The sequence below is a fragment of the Coloeus monedula genome, assembly GCF_965178545.1.
Source record: "Coloeus monedula genome assembly, chromosome: 5".
In the NCBI taxonomy this organism is placed as follows: domain Eukaryota; kingdom Metazoa; phylum Chordata; class Aves; order Passeriformes; family Corvidae; genus Coloeus; species Coloeus monedula.
In genome coordinates, this window is record NC_138785.1 from 62843063 (window position 1) to 62860251 (window position 17189).

The window sequence follows — 17189 nt, forward strand, 5'->3', positions numbered from 1 at the left end:
TCATCTTTTGACTATCACAATTCACAAAAAAAAAATACACTATGAACAAAATTCATCAGACTATACAGATTCTTTTAATTACTAAGTGTCTATCAATTTACACAGCAATCACACAGCTATATCTGCCACAGTAATTCTTTGGAAGTCCCACAACTAGTTGGTGTTGCTGAAGTCATGCCAAATGAGCACAATCACCTGAGACAGAACCAGAAATATACTAATTAGATAGTAAATTCCCAACATTCCGTTTGTATAGAATTGCTACAATCCTTACAAATACTGACAGCGGCAAACCATCTTTTACTAACCAGAAGGAGGCTGACATCAGACTCTCGTTTGAACACCACCTTCTTTGTCCATGAGGGTATCAAGGCAAACAAGGAATGGCTCCACTGGTTGTCTGAGGCTGCAGATGTCAAGAGCTGGTGAGAGGCTTTGCTTGCCTGAATGACCACAGGTAAGGGCACTGCTGAAAACCAAGGCAACATTGAGCATTAGAGCTAAGGCTGGGTCCTGCATGGCAGCCACTTGGTGCAGAGTCCAGCCAAGGATGGGGCTCATGGCACCAGTGCTCTGTGTGCACATAGAATGAGATACTCTCTCTCAAAGCACTCAAAATCATGACAGTCAACAGAGACCGAGGCCAGCCAGGAAACAGAGATGGGATTTGTCCCACAAAACCCAGCAGGAGTCAGAACAAAACTGTTTCTTCCCTAAGGAACTTCCATATAGCCCACAGAAAAGTTCTTGCCATTTAAATGTAAAGCATTTAATGCATGAATTACAAGGTTTAAGCCATAAATCAACTGTTAATATTTTCAACACAAAGAAACTTTCAGCAAAGCATAAAGAATTGAAACAATCCACAACGTGATAGGCATCAGTGCTAAAGGTGTTCTGCTTCAAAGATACAGTCTTCCAATTAAGCACTGACCTTGTCAATACATATTCAGAACTGAAATACTTCTCAGTTGAGGATGGGTCTCAATTACATTTCAGCTGACGTGAAGTACCATCAAATCAAATGCTCCTAAATTTAGTAATAAGCAATATAAATGCCAGCTTATAGTCTTAAATTTTTATGAAAGGTTAGTCAGTGATATTACACAAAGCAACAGGCATAGTTTTGAATTCTATCACTTTGATCTACTAAAGTAACAGCACCTATGACATTAATAAAAGAAGCTTATACTAAAAATAAATAATTTAATATGTTAAATTGCGAAAAGGTAAAGCTGCTGAATTAAGAGAAAAATGTTATGAAAATTTAAAATTATAGCTGGTTGTCTATGTTTAAAGAAGATACTTTTTTCATTCTTTACTTAATATTATTCTCTTCTATTACTTATTTTTAAATCAATCATGAGCAATATATATTAATATGAACAAAAACTCCCATTTAAAGGCAAGTAATTTTGTGAAATGACTTTTCTATGAAAAAGCCTATTACATATTAATAAAATATGAAAAGCTGAAGACACTAAAATCTCATTAATAAGAGAAGCAGCATTTTTTTTTGAAAAGCCACTGCTTTGTAAGAAGAACAATACAGGGAAATACAATTAGTTGCAAATAGAAGAAGCATTCAGAACTGAACCCTTAAAAGGTACCTTAAACATTGATGCACACAAATCAATGAAAATAATTTTGTTAACATAATGAATGAGATGCAATCCTGTTGCTTACAACACCTAGGTGGACATGTGCACTTGGGGAGCTTCCCTGTCTCCCCATGTTTATTTGGGAATAGTTTATACTGGACAAAATTGTGGATGTATGGGCCGGGGAAAGCTGGTGTCTATATTTTATGACCAGTTTTAATTCACTTCTTTAAGTTTTACTTAAATATTTAAACCACTGTTAAACCATGCAATAGACTCGGACTAACTTAGGGACCGTAAAAACAACATGGCAAACTCGGTGAGAACAGGAATCTATATAACTGCAAAAAATATCCATATATCTTCGGGATAGGAATTTTCAAGACAGTCACGCATGGCATATTTCTATTTCTAGAAATAGACTAAGGAATATGAAACCAGTGCTGAATTTTCAATGCAGTACAAACCTGCTAAATACCAATCTGAGCTTACCTAGCTATGGCACAACCCAGCAGATCCAAATATACTATATCTCACCTCCAACAGCTCTAAACCTGCTTCTGACTACTGAATCAAGCCTCTTTGCAGTTTTGTATAAATATATTCATACACTTGTCTTGGTTTGAAAGACAGGTGTCTGCTAAGGAAGGATGGAGCCCCCCCCCCTGGAATGGCAGATGCGACTCCCCTCCGAGTTATTATAATTTTGAAATCAAGGGGGTTTTTAGGCAAAGAGATGGGAAATAGGAGTAACAGTTCTTTGCTATTATATATGTGTATAACCAGTCAAACAAACAGCAATAACTACGGCAGTAACAGCAAACAATCAAACAATCCCAAACCCAGTCCCAGCCTTCTCGGCTGTCAGGCCCTTTCCCCTCGGGTGCAGTTCCGCTCGCAGCCGGCAGGGGCGCTGGCGGCTCCCGGTGAGCAGGGCAGGTGCGATGGTTCCCCCGCGGCTGCAGGGGGCGCTCCGGAGCGAGCTCGGGGAGCACGCGGCACTGGCGGCCTGGGATCCCGGGAAGGGATGGGACAAAGGCTTCACAAACCCCTGGGCAGCCGATCCCGGTGTCCGGCCGGACCCTCGGGAACAGCAGGCTGGAACGGCAGGGACGAGCACAAATCCCGGGTGGCAGATGAGATGAATCCAAACGGGGAACCCCCCGGAGGTCTGGGCAGGCAGGGCGAGCAGGGCTACAACGTAGCGAAGGCTTGAAGCAACGGGGGGGCAGGGCGGCTACAGCCCGGCTCCCAGCGGGGCAGGGAAGGCGGGTTTGGGAATCCGGGGCTTCTCCAGCAGAAGGAAAAGCAGCCGAAGAAAGCAGCTTCCCTCTCTGTCCAAATGCCGGAGACCGACTGTCCACACACCCAGGTGAAACAAAAGAGTAGCCAGCTCTTTTGTTTTTCTTAAGTACCCAGCCATTTGTGACCCCCCCCCCCCCCCCAGCAACACGTATGGGGAAAAATTCCTTTAACAGAAAAAGAAAACCCAGGAGAGCTCCTAAAACCCCAACAACACTGAAAAAGATTAATTTTATATATGCTGTGTCTCTCATACATTAATGCAATGGTCACCCCGTTCCTATGAAGGTGGAGCACCAGTTTTCCTTTTTGTTTTCTTGCCTAACTACAGGAAATGCACTTTCCTTTACAGTAAACAGAAACCGTGAATGAGCTTCTATGTAGGGCTTTGTAAGAGTCAGAAGTCAAAATGACAAATGGTATGAATTATGATGAGCAACTACTAGCTTTACAAAGTGCTTCTTGTTTAGCAGATCATTTCCTTCTGAATTTTGGATGAGGACAGCCAACAAGAAGTATATAATTGCTTCATAGAGTATCTTTTGATTTTGTGTCTTGTGTAGTGTAACATCTCCATAAACACACCCAACTGCACTTTACATGCAACAGCAAAGCCCGATACTCCCCCTCTAGAGAGTATCAAGCCCACAGTAACCAATTTAATTAACTTATCATGTTCCCTGACTGTGAATGAATCTCTGGATTAATAATTACATAGGTGAGTCTGTTTTCAAGCTGTGCTTTGTCATCACTTACAACCCCAAGATAATGTGCCTAACTCCCAGCAGAAGTCTCCAGGCATGTTATTTGGCTGCTCCATCATCAGTAGCTGAAGGTAGGGGATTTTGCAAGTTTTTAGCATTATGTTAAGCAGCCTCAACACTGATGATGATGATAAGGATGTTTCTGCAAATCCACTTGTATCTTCCCAGTACTTAGTTGAAGGTTTGGCTTAAACAGATTCAACCAATGCAATATGATGCATGTCCATATAGCAACACACGCCACTGCCTTTCTCCAGAATTGTTTTCATCCTTCCTATTAATTTTTAACAATATAGGCTGTTCTATAATACCCGGGATCCACTGCCAGTAAAGCTGCATTTTTCTGTAGCATTCTTTCTCCTAGTGTTGATTGACAGTTAAATAAAATAAGTTTTTCCTGATCCACACATATTTAACTGTCACTGGAACAACTGATCTACAAGAACTTAACTACTTTTCCACATAACTTGCTGCATAATCAACATCAGCCAACATAATTGTATTTACCAGTCATCTGCTGTCTCTTTTCAGGTAAGTTCTCATTGTAGATGTAGGACTGAAGATTTCTGCTGGCTGCTTGAAAAGCTGGACACTGAATATCTGAGAAAGGATGGTACAGGCATAATACATTCTGTGGTTTTCACATGTTCTAGATTTCTGCTCTAGAATTCGGGGGGGTTTTTAACAAATAGATTGATCTGACCTTGGAAAATACTAACACATGGCTGCCGAAACCTTTGACTGAGAAGCATAGAGCTTTCTTTTGGATACCATGCTGCTCAGAAGTGCAATTTGTCTCCATGGTGCCATCAACAGTGCCCCTTCAGAGATGCATCCCAGTCCTGACAGAGACTCTGAGGTCTCCTTGTTCCTTCCACTCTTTTCTTCCTACAGCTTCAATCTTTGCCATTTTTCTGGCTGTTTTCAGAAAAGCCATTATCAGGCTGCATGGTTGCCACTTTCATTGGTTTTTAAATGGCAACTATTCCCACTCCTTTTCGAAAGAAAATCTCTGCAAAGCAGGGGAACAGTTTCAGTTTACACACAGTCCAAGCGGCCCCCTCTCAGCTGGGCTGGCCAGGCTGCCACCAGGCATTCCTGGACTACAGCACCTCAGGCCAAAACATTTCCCAGCAAGCAAACTAACAGAGCGTGGGGCTTAATCCGGGGCTTTCCTGCAAACATCTCCAAATATGCCAAATCACACAGTTCATCAAAGAAAGACAGAAACTTCACCTTCTTTTGAGCTGTGAGACAATATCACCATCTTTAAGAAGAAATGTTCTTTGGTTTTGTGTTGGTTTTTTTTAATTAAAAATTCCACATTTTTACAAGGTATTATCAAGCTGTTTAATATTTTATCTTACTTTTAATTAGCACATTAGTAAAATGTTTTCCCATGATTTAATTCTACATAAACCCAATATAAACAGATCTGCCAGAACCCTGTCTTAAACTGCATATTTCTAGCTAATTACCAGTGCTGGTAGGCAGACTTTGTATTGAATTTCAAAATGAAAACACGAAAATAAATATTAACATAGCTGCAACAGCTGGAAGATTGGTGTAACATTTTACCGCTCACGTTCCTGTAGTATTCACTCAGTCTCCCACATGTGCATTCCACCAACATACAAAATGACAAATACACAGTTGATCAGAACAGTCTCTGCTACTTAATGTTCAATTTTCTTTGCTGTTCCCCCTCGGTAGTTATTTGCCACTCTGGCTTTGTGCACTATTGCCTTGGGTGGTGACACATTGCTCTTCTGGGCTTCAAGCCGCCACACTCAAGGCACAGGCAATTTGCTTAGGAAGGAGAGCTCCCCACTGCCAGCCCTCACTGCATTCACTTGCTGCTCAGAGAGTGCAAATACTGGGGATCGGACCTGGTACCAAAGGCACCTGCCATGTAAGGAGTGTGGTGACAGTGGGTCTATGTTCATACAGACTGGGGGTAGAAGGATGGGTACTCTAAGAATAGAAATTGTCCCCTGCTCATGATCAGCATACTGTCCTTTACTTTGAAATCAGTTCTGTGTAAGGACATGGACCTGGCACAGCACAAGCCTTGAACATTGGACTCAACAGGCTGAGTCCTGAACATGTCAGTGGCACCGACAGCCCACCACTAGAACAGCACACACAACATCATGCTAGAAGTCAAAGTGAAGGTTACTCTTGGCTAGGGCAATTAAAGAGAACGAGAGAAAATTAAAATAGTCTTACAATAGGTTTGCATCAAAGACTCCAGTATGTCCTTAAGGCTCCCATACCTTCACAGCACATTCTAAACAGCAGAATGCCAAATTACAGCAGGAAAGCAAAGACTCTGACAAGTTTGTGAAATTTCAAGTTCAGAATCAAAAATGAGAGCAAAAAAAAAAAGCAATTTAACTAAGACATTAATTCTAATTTATAGCTTTCAAGGGCTGAATATTTAAATTCAGATTCCACAGTCTCATTTGCTTACCCACCACATATTTATCAGCAAAGCTTTGAACAATCTTGCTTTATTTCAGTGGGGAAGAAAGGAGTTAAATATACTTGCTTGCTGTATTTTTGTTGTTGTTATTCTAAATTACTACCTGTCTTGAAAACCATCCAGGATACAAGATCCAATTTGATGTCCTTTCAATTACACACAACAATGAGCAGGCAAAGGCAGCAATTTACGGTATTCAGTTTTGAATGTTGCCATTAGCTTTTCTTGTTACAATGTCAAAGAAACTATGGGCATTAACAATAAAAAACAAATCTACTTTCCAGGCCTGTTTTGAATAAGCCAGAGCAGACTCAAATGTAACTCTCAAAAATCCACTGTGCTCCCCAGTCACAGGAATATTCTGGGGTTGTCTTTACTTGTCTCATGCAGAAACAACTTGAAAAAGCTTCCAACAGAAACACTGAGATCAGTGTGCTGTCACAAACTATTTCACACTTCACCACACTGCCAGTCTCAATGACAAAGGTTTTATGCTGAATTTCCCATCTCTCTGCTTTCATCGAGAACTTCTTCAGTAAAAACTAAAGAATCTAGTACTCAGATTAGGCAAATCACTAAAGACTTAAGTTTTAAATATGTTAAAAATTGATGTTTACTAGAAGGGGACAATTTTCAGTTATAAAATCAAGCATATAATTCAGTGCTTGTAGCAACACCTCATTTCACACATATACACCTACTAACAAAATGCCAGAATTTCACAGAATCAGAATCACTGAGGTTGGAAATGACCCTTAAGATTAAGTCCAATTGCAAACCTAGCACTGTGAAGTTCACCACTAAACCATGTCTCTAAGCGTACATCTTTTAAATTCCTCTGGGGATGGCATGGTGACTCAACCACTTCTCTGGGCAGCCTTTTCCAATGCTTGGTAGCCCCCCCAATGAAGACATTTTTCCTAATATCCGAACTAAATCTCCTCTGGCACAACCTGAGGCCATTTTGTCTCATCCTGTCACCTGTTACCTGAGAGAAAAGGCTGACCCCCACTTTATTACAACCTCCTTTCAGATAGTATAGAAAGTGCTAAGGTTCCCCCTGAGGCTCCTTCTCTCCACGTTAACCAACCCCAGCTCCCTCAGCCGCTCCTCAGAATACTCATTCTCCAGACCATTCACCAGCTTTGTTGCCTTCCTCTGGGCACACTCCAGCACCCCAATGTCTTTCTTGTGAGGGGCCCTCTGAAGACAAGACTTGGGGTGTAGCCTCCCCAGTGTCCAGTTAAAAGGGACACCGCTTCCTTCGTCCTGCTGGCCACACTATTTTAACCACTACCAAAAAGATGCTGCATGTCTAAATCCTCAACTCTTTTTTAGGGTTAGAAGGTTTTTCTGAAGTATAAAACCACACTCATTTCCTCTCTCAGTGGATGGTACATGAATAATTTGCAACCCGTCACAAAGCAAGATACACACGGCAAAGATGACATTGAATAAATAGTGGAAAAAAACAAGCTCAGCAAATCTGAAATACTTGCTTTCATATTTAAATTAATAAACTCATTTGTGAATTAGCTATGGCACAGGGCAAAGAAATTAGAGGTAGGTATCTCACTTGATGACTGCTTCAAAGCATGAAATTTCTTGGGAAATGCATCTCATGAAATCATGTCTTGGGGAACCATAGTGATGGAGAGGTTTATTTCCCACACTGCGTTGCACTGTTAATGCACTACATGAGGACATCCTAACCTTTCAGGATATACTCATCTCCACCACACTTGGGTGAGGTAGAACACTATTTATAATATACATATAGAAATTAAAGACCAAAGACTCAGAGAAACTCGGTGATTTGCTCAAATTTACACAAAGACCCTGTGGCAGTCGGCCCTCAGATGCAGCTACTCCAAGCTCTAAGTGACATCTCTAAGTTTTGGAGTACCTTGTTTTGATCAGATTAGGCAACTACTACAGGAGATGTTCACTGTACCTGAGATCACTGACAAGAATACTTGATACCTGCTGTGAAGAGTCCCAGCATGCCAGTAGTACTTCTAGACCCACTGTATCTATCAGTCTTTGTTGGGGTCTCCCCCCCTGCCATGGAGCGCTGGGAGAGGGGCCCTGGGGGGGAGGCACGGGGTTTCCCTGCCCCTGGTCAGCCTCGTTCCCCACTGGTTGTTTTGTGTTCCCCTGTGTAAGAAGGACCCTCGAGTCCCGTGACTGCAGAGTTCCTGAGCACAGCCCCGGCCATGCAGCCGGAGAAATAAACATCTCTGAAACATCTACCACGAATCTGTCCATATATATTTCCTTTCCACGGGACTCCTGGTTTGTTATATGCGTGTTACAGTAATCCCCGCTGTAACAAGTCTTTAACCCACTACATCTAACAGTCTTTGGTCCACGACAAAGTGTATTAGCTATTGCAGTTCCAGAGGCCTTTAAAAATTGCTTCAAGAATAAGTATTGCAACACTGTTGGTAAATGCACAGGGCTTAAGCCAGCTTCTGAAAATGAACAAGGTCTTGATCAGCTTTAAGTAATATGTTTTTTTCACAAACCTGGGAACTCTGTACATCAGAGGGTGCTCCCCTACACCATTATATTTAATACTGATAAAAGGGCTCCTCCTGAAAATGATTCAGAGCAGGGTATGAACTGAGGTCTTCTCACAAGAGCTTCATTCTAGATGAGCCATTTAGGGAACCTAAAGCATCCTTGTTCCCAACCTGTGGGCAAACACTCCCCTGTGGCTCAGGACTAAGTCCCACTGATGTCAGCAGGCCACCAGGGTGCAGTTCCAGGCCCCTGCTCACCTTCATACCCATGACCTGTGAATCCTGGGACTCCCACAAGGCTGAAAAGAAAGAGGAAACAGTTGCATACCTGCCATTCCTAGGCATCCCATCTCTTTCTGAAGCCACAGATCATGTTCAAAAACCTGGAAGAGAGCAATTATAAAACAGAATTGTCTTCATAAATATCTATTATTGAACTGTTACGCTGAATTTATGCTTCACAATTCCACAGACCACTATTCCATAAAGCCTCGAGTTTCTCCAAAATTAACTACCAGAAGATACAAAACATGGCGCTAGAGGTCTCCCACAGCTTGTTAAGCTCTGCTTAACTGGGCTCTGCTGCCCAGTGTGGATATGCACACTTGGGGCTCAAATTTTACTTATACTTCACATTATCAGGATGAGTCTCTGCACAATAGTGGAGCTGGGCTGGCTATTAGTTTGCTTTCATTAAATAATCTTTCTTTGCCATTTTCAAAGGCATATTTGAGGTCACAGGAAATCTGATAACTAGGAAGCAGCAGGAATGTGTCCATATTAGATGATCAAGTCCACTGATATAACACTCATTTTTCCTCCGGAGAACTACACAGAGCCTTTCAAAGGGGCCACATGCTAAAACTGCAGCTCACAAGGCAATCTGTGACAGCCTCCTGCCTGTGCCTGGACCACGGAGACTGCTACAGAAACCACAGCTCAAATGTCAGCAGAAGAAACCAGTGTTTTTAAGGAGTTTTACTGCCCAGTGTTTTGATCAAGATGTAGTAGTCATACAAGCAAATTCTCATTTATAAAAAACGCTTCTTTGCAGGAGCTACTAGAGAGTTAGGAACGTGGGCTGATTAACAGGGACCTAACTCTGCCTAGTGATGTCACCCACACTTGCTGTTTGTTTGCTACCAAGTACTGCATGGGAGTAATGTTAAGTACTGACTTATGTCAACACCACTGTTACAGTACAGCATGTTAGGGGCAATTTTCTTCTTTGCCTGCTCAGAGAAGCATCACTGATTATTGCTACAGCTATAACTTTTAACCTTGTATGAAAATATTTCTCACTTTAGATCAGGCACTTTCCCTCAACATAACTGAAAATGCAAGATATCTCACAAATTCAGATGTACCAGAAGCCCTTGGGTTTAAGGAGCCTCTGGAAAACTTGTCCATACAGGATTGGAATCAACTCTTTTAGAGAAAGAAGGGACTCAGAAACAAACACTAGCATGTACATGCAGCACACTGAGCAGCTCTGGGACACAGGTCTGGGAGATCCCAGGCACTGAGCTCTTCATTAGAGGCTATTTCCAAATACCTTATTGTACAAGTTTTCCTGGTGTTCAGAATTCTTACATACAAGCTGAGGTATGGTACAGTTCTCTAATGCCATTATTATTTATTTTCATTGGTTAAACAATCTATATGACCATGAATTTTGAGCAACCAAGCACCTCAAGAACACAGAAAGAACAGGAAACTCCAGCGGCAAGCTTAAACAAAAAATTGTCTGGTGGATAAACCAGACAGAATTGTTACTACTATTATTATACACAGAATCAGTTGCTTCTGAGCTGGAAGGTACCCACATGGATCATTGTGTCCCTCTTGAATGAATGGTCCATAAGGGGATCAAAACTGCTGTATGGGTGCCCTTCCATCTATGCACATGGATATGCAGCGACAGAAATCATGTTAAAAGGGTATCAATCCCTGCCAGGCATTTCTAGAGCAGTCTAAGGCCCTATCTGCATTAAGGAAATGTGTATCAGCCCACTAAAGTGATGTAATAGCAGTTTAGAACCCTGATGAAAATATAAAACACCAATATGGTCTTTTATGTTAAATGCAATCTTGTTTATAAATACAAATCCCAAATATTACTGTTACGCATTATATCAGCATATATATGGATTTGAATGTTAAATGTCAACAGTTGCATTGCAAGTGAGCCTGCAACAAAAGTAGACCACGGTTTAACCATGTATAAAAACATGCAGAAAATGTGGCTTTCTAGCTAACAAGCTTTTTTTCCTACTTTCTAGGAAATCAGCACACAACTGGCTCCTGATTTCCACAGGCTCCAGGTATTTATTCCTGTGTGGTTTTACAACAGCTGATGCACAAAATCTGTGGTGTTCGTATGTCCATGTGTGTCAGCTACCGAAGACATAACAGCACTCCTTGTTTTTCCTTCTGCCATATCTGACATTCAGTTATCAGTGCAAAATACAGCCTGAGTATTCAGCACAAGTCTTCCATTCTGCTGCAGAGTGCATCCATAATACCAGAGGACATCACAAGGGGCTCCACATCAGCAAACAGTGCAAATTCCATGGACCTGCACTCACATCATGCCTCAAAAGTAATTAATTTAATGCAATAATATTGTCAGGAAACTTCTTCCCAAGTTTTACATTAATTTATTCTTCTGGTAAAGTAAGTTGATGTGCTGTTTGTTGGTTTTTGGTTTTTTTCCTGCAATACTGTCTCCTGTTTATTAGTCTTTCTGTAATCCCACCATGAACTACCATTCGTGACTCACTCTAACGCCCACTGCACAGTAAGGTATTCTCCACATGGGCAAAAAGTAACTATGTCAACACATTTTGAGATGGCTTGACAGACACAAACCTAGATAAGGAGAAAGAATTAAACATAAAAGCCCCACCCCAAAAGCTATGGCACTCTTCTTCAGGGGCTGACACCGGGTGCTGTGACTAGATCAACACCAGGGGCCTCTGCTCAGAAGCACAGCGAAGCATGGACACAGCATCGTTAGGGTTGGAAGGGACCTCTGGAGATCCAGTCCAAGCCCCTGCCACGGCAGGGTCACCTAGAGCAGGTGACAGGAACACATCCAGGTAGGTTTGGAATGCCCCCAGAGAGGGAGACTCCATGATCCCTCTGGGTAGCTGTGCCAGTGCTCTGCCACCCTCAGTTTAAAGAAGTTCTCCATGTTGAGGTGAAACTTCTTATGTTTTACTTTATGGCCATTGCTCCTTGTCATGTCACTGAGTACCACTAAAAAGAGTCTGGCACCATGTTCTTCACACCCATCTTTGAGATATTTATACGTATTAATGAGATCCCTTCTCAGTCTTCTCCTCTATAAGGCCCAGCTCCCGCAGTCTCTCCTCTTAAGAAATGCCCCACACCCCACATCGCTTTCGTGGCCCTCTGGTGGACCCTCTCCAATAGCTCCTTATCTTTTTTGTACTGAGGACCCTGTCCAGAATCTGCTGGCTGCTTCACCACGCCGACCCCCAGCAGCTTTTCGAGCCGCTGCCCCCAGCCCCAGTGTCTGGGAAGCGGCCGCTGCTCAGCTGAGCCCCGCTCCCGAGCACAGCCCGCCGCGGGGGCTGCTGCGCCCTCACACGGGCCCGCCCTGGGCCCACCATCGGCCGCCCGCCGAGGGGCTGCTCACCACCCGCACACCGCGGGCACAGCGCTTACCCCAGCCGCCGTCCGACCGCAGGGCTCCCGGGCCGGTCCCCGCCCGGTGGCCGCTGCGAGGGGCCGGGCGGGCGCGGAGAGGCCGCCGGGGAGCAGCGCTAGCAGTAGCCCGGCCAGCAGACACCGCATGGCGGCAGGCGGACCCTCCGCGGGTGCGGACGGCGCCGCGGAGACTTTCTAAGAGTTACCCCGAGTCAGGCCCGGCCTCAGGCACCACAGCCATCCGCCATCGGTCTCCTCCCACCGCGGCGAGGGCGAGGGGCGGAGGGCCCCCGCGCAGCGGGGCCTCCCCTCATGCCCTGCCCTCTCCTCGCCGCGGGTCGGGTCCGGTGCGATGGCGGCGGTCGGGGACTGCCTGCGGGCTGTGGGGCTGCAGTTCTGGGCGGACTCGCTGCAAGCGCTGCCCGCCCTGCTGGCCCCCGCCGTGCTGCTGGGGCTGCTGCTGGGCGCCGCCGCCGCCGCCCTGCTCTGGCGCTGCGCGCTCGGGCCGCGCCGGGGCGGAGAGGTACGCGGAGAGGGCCGGCGGGGGAGGGAGGTGCGGGTCGGCCGCGGGGAACAGCTCGGGGGAGCAGGAGTGGTTTGCGAAGGTTTGAAGGGCGGTGGGCCCGGGAGGTGCCGCCTGCCGGCTTTCCCTGCTGCACGGGACAGCCTGGGCTGCGCCGGGAGCGAGCGGCACGGCAGGGTGCGCTCTGCAGCGGGGTAGGTGGGGAGGGGAGCCCCGTAATTCCTGCCGCAGCTCTGCTGGAAAGGATTTCACTACTTCCTTTAAATAGTTGCTGAAATAAACGGACTAGCTCTAAAACGAGGCCGGTGGAAGTATGTGTTCTGAGTGTTGGCCCGGTGGCCTGTGTCTCTAACATAGGTGACCTACAAGTTGTTTCTCGCAACCACCGCTTCGTGTACGAGGCAGTGTTGCTTTTGGAGATGACGGAAGATGTACCCGATTTGCAGAAGCTTTGTGAGATTTCACCCTAAACCAGTAATCTTAATTCCGAAGTATTTTACAGACTTTTCCAAAGTTCATGTTACACACAGCACAGAGTATTAGTACTAACCACAGCAATAACTTTGCACTGAGGGTACGCACATGGACACCTAAAGAGATAAAGGAGCCTGAGCACGGCTGATGGTTTGCTTGATGCCAAACTAACAGGGTTTTCTAAAGTGTGCGATTTTGTTAATAATATACTTGCTGTTCTCTTTTAAGTACTGGTGTTCGTATGTCTTTATTTCATAGTGTTTGCTTGGACGAAGATTGCAGAGGCAGCACGCACCTGCTGAACTACTAAAAGGCAGATATATTTTCTGAGAATTGTTATTGATTTATGCTTCTTTCTCCCATTGCACTTAGTCCCAAGTCATGCTGGACTGACTGGATGAAGCAGTGGTTGACACTGGCACAGCTGGGGAATCTGGAGCCTGCAGGGTGTTCTGCAAGCCTGCAAGTGGGGGGTCTGGTCTGGCTTGGTTTTTCACCACACCTTTTTTGAGCTATAACAGCTCTGCTTCATGTGTGTATCTGCTAGTGTTGATCATCACTAAACATGACATAGGAGACAAATTCTCTTGCTCCCAACCACTTTTAAGTTGGAGGATTGAAGCTCTGTTTGATGCCAAACTTTAACTTAGTAATGGAGGCAGTTCAAATGCTGGATCAATGCATCCTGTGCAAGTACAAGCCTTTCTGATTCAATTGCTCATTTTCCCTGCCTTAATAGGTGTATCTTTATTGTACTGCCACTACCAACTCAAATGTAGCCATGTACAATTTTATCCTTCATGTCATATATGTCAATAGGGAATAGAAGCTGTCAGTTCTCTCTGGCCTGGATCTTCAGATGCATTTAGATTTTTAAATGCCATTAAAATCAATGCTGCTGCTGTAAAAGGATTATTTAGTTTGAAAGAAATATAAACTGTTTGCTGGTGCATACAGAGCACATTGCAGAGTGGGAAGGTTGTATCCTATGGGTCTGATTTCCCAAATTGAGCAGGGTAACCTTAGGCTATTCCTTCTTCCTGCTGTCTCCCCCACCAATGCTATGGAGCAAGCAGGTGCTGAACTGCACCTATTGCAGCCTTCTGTATTGGAAGTAAAAGCAGAGATATCTTTCCTGAGTATGACATGTTCCATCCCAAGCAGTTAAATGATCCTTAGAGTGGTAGCAGGGCAAGTACCTGGAGTCTGAAGCTGCTTTTAAGCACCACAATAAGCCAACACATTTGTCACTCAGCCCCAGTTAATCACTCTTTTATAGATCTCAGCCTGAATCTGTGGAACTTGGATGCATGGAGTTGAGTCCCTTATTTGTTTGTTGATCTGTACAGAGGATACACTGGGATAGTTTTAAGATGAAATTTTTACCATAGTGAAAAATAAATAACAGGATTGCTGAGGGATATTTGTAGCTGTTCTTTTCTCATAAGTAGATTTTTAGGAACCAGCATCTGCACTTCCACATCTTAAAGGCTAACTCAAGAATATAATCTGAATTATTGCACCAAGTTCCAGGGAGGTGATAGAGGCAAGTCATAAGGAATTAAATGTGTTCCAAAGCTGGGCTGTTCTCTATGCTCTGGGAAAATTGGCTACTTTTACATACCAAGGGGCCAAATAATTTAAGGCAAACTTTTCCATAAGACAGTGACGTGAGTAGTGGCTGCAGCTGTATCATTACCAAAAGTAGTCAGTGGATTGAAAACCTGGAAGAGAATTTAAAAAGTAGTCCATGTAGCATGGCAGACCTCTTTTCCTTCACTAAAAAAAAAATCCTTCCAATGCTATGTTTGGAAACACATTAGTATTGTTTTCTGGTCTATGTAGTGTGTAAGGAAGATCATGTGTAGCAGGAGGTTTCATTCCCACCAGTATCTGTGTCCCTACCAGTGGCTTTTTGTGTTTGTGAAGTGAGGCCAATAATATGGGCTGCTTTTGGGGAAGGAAGGTGATGAACATTTTCTGATGTTACTTCTCCCTGACAGGAACTTCCACACACATAAAGCTTCATTTAGGAAGTTTTTCTCATAGCAGGGGAGCAAAAATACTTGGCATTCTCTTTATTGCTGGCAATTATAGACAATTTTAGTTAACTTGCTTTAGTTGAGATGTTTGAGCTCAGACCATGAGGTTGGCAGCATAGTCTGTAGTACGACATTTTGAGAGCAGATGGATTCATTTGACACGTTCACAGCCTCTTTAAAACTTTTTAGATTAAAATTCTATTTCTGGAATGACAAATTGTAAAACTTCATTAATTTTAACTATTCCTTTCTGAATATGTAAAATTTTCATTCATTTTCAGATTGTATTTTTCCAAAATTTTCAACTAATACTGGAGTAATTTTCTTGATGGAGACATGAATGTATCCAGGCTGCTGTCAAAGATGTTTCCAGTTAATCTGCATGATCGCAAGTTTTATGTTTTCTCTTGGAATTTCAGAAAGATGATTCCCAAAGACTTCTGGAAAGCTTCAATGCTGATGAAAAAGAGCACACAATCATGAAAAGTAAAGCAGAACCCTATACATCAAAAGAGGAAATGGTGCTGGAGGTAAAGCTCTGCTCTTGTAGGTGGATGCTCATTTTGCTGCATGTAGCAATGAGTATGTTTAGGGCTTGCTCCAAATTGTCTTAGTTTTGGTGGGTGTGGAGAGAGACTTTAAAAAGTGTTCAGAATAAGTGTAAGATGGAGAGTGGGAGTTGATTGCTGCTTATGAGTGCAACCATTTTGAGCATTTATTCCCCTTATGAATTTGGTTTCTCCTGGGGGACTCTGGATATTTTAATCAAGATCCTGAGTTCTTTTTGGATAGAGGCTTCTTTGCTTTCATCTCTATGTCATCCTTAGTTTCAGAAGGCTGATGGGAAAAATTAACACTATTGATGTAAGAAAAGGTTCATAAGACCACTGTGTTGAGCTGGGATTCAAAGACACTTAGAGAAACAATATATGACTAAGAGTAGAAATATAAACTTAACAACTCACCCTCAATGAAAACATCAAGTAACTTAAGTAACTTTTTTTTTTATATAATCCCGAAATAACTGGAGAACCAGTCGTACTGTGTAGTCATTAGATCACTATCTTTCACCCAAAGCTGATTTGACTGCTCTTGCTGAAGCTGAAGATGATGATTTAAACTGCACGTTTGAAAACGTGCGGTTCAGCTGACTCATTCAGTCTATTATTCATAAATTAAATACATGCATAAAATGTCAGTCAGAACCAGCCAGTCTAGTGCTCAGCTTTTAACAAGAACTGATTTCAGGATTTCAAGAAAATGTTATTGTTAGCATTTAAACTGTTGGTTTAAAATTCTGACAGGTAATGAATCTTCATTTCGGTTTTGTGATCAGGAATGGTGACAAAACATGCTTGGTCATTTTGCTTGAGTTAGAGTATAACAGATGAGCATGGATTAGGTTATTTTTTGAAGTGTAAATGTTGTCAAGAACTTAAGCAATTTTACATCTTCGTGCTTATTACCAGTGTTTTGAAATGGGGTCATAGGCTTTTAAAGGTGATCATTCACAACTATATCCATTTCCCTAACATGGCTCATTTATAAGACATTAAGGAGAACCCTTGTTATTTGAGGGGACTTTCTCCCATATATTTGTCTAACTACTTGAGTTATAGATACATTTTTTTATATTAGCTAGTTCCAATTTCCAGAGGCTTTTGCTGTTGCTACCATCAAACTGACATTTTATGAAGAAGCACAGATGGAAAATCCTTTTAATTAGGTTAGAGCACTTCAGAAAAATAGGTATTTTCATTCTGAGACTTTCCACACTGCAGTAATACCATAATTACTA

At 43.1% G+C, this 17189-nt stretch overlaps 2 protein-coding genes across 2 annotated transcripts in view; one reads left to right on the forward strand and one right to left on the reverse strand.

Annotated features, from left to right (window-relative positions):
- The window catches only part of EVC2 (EvC ciliary complex subunit 2), a 69753-nt gene extending 57233 nt beyond the window's left edge, over window positions 1–12520 (reverse strand). Inside the window, exons 1-3 of the mRNA XM_082282634.1 lie at window positions 12371–12520; window positions 9006–9060; window positions 309–469 (exon numbers count right to left, since the gene is read on the reverse strand). Coding sequence (XP_082138760.1) covers window positions 309–469; window positions 9006–9060; window positions 12371–12499 — 345 coding nt within the window. The 5' untranslated portion in view covers window positions 12500–12520. The remainder of the gene's footprint in view (window positions 1–308; window positions 470–9005; window positions 9061–12370) is intronic.
- A 184-nt stretch (window positions 12521–12704) lies between these two features.
- The window catches only part of EVC (EvC ciliary complex subunit 1), a gene marked incomplete at both ends in the record, with an annotated part of 49585 nt that continues 45100 nt past the window's right edge, over window positions 12705–17189 (forward strand). Inside the window, 2 exons of the mRNA XM_082282260.1 lie at window positions 12705–12875; window positions 15811–15921. Of these exons, the coding sequence (XP_082138386.1) occupies window positions 12705–12875; window positions 15811–15921 (282 nt within the window). The remainder of the gene's footprint in view (window positions 12876–15810; window positions 15922–17189) is intronic.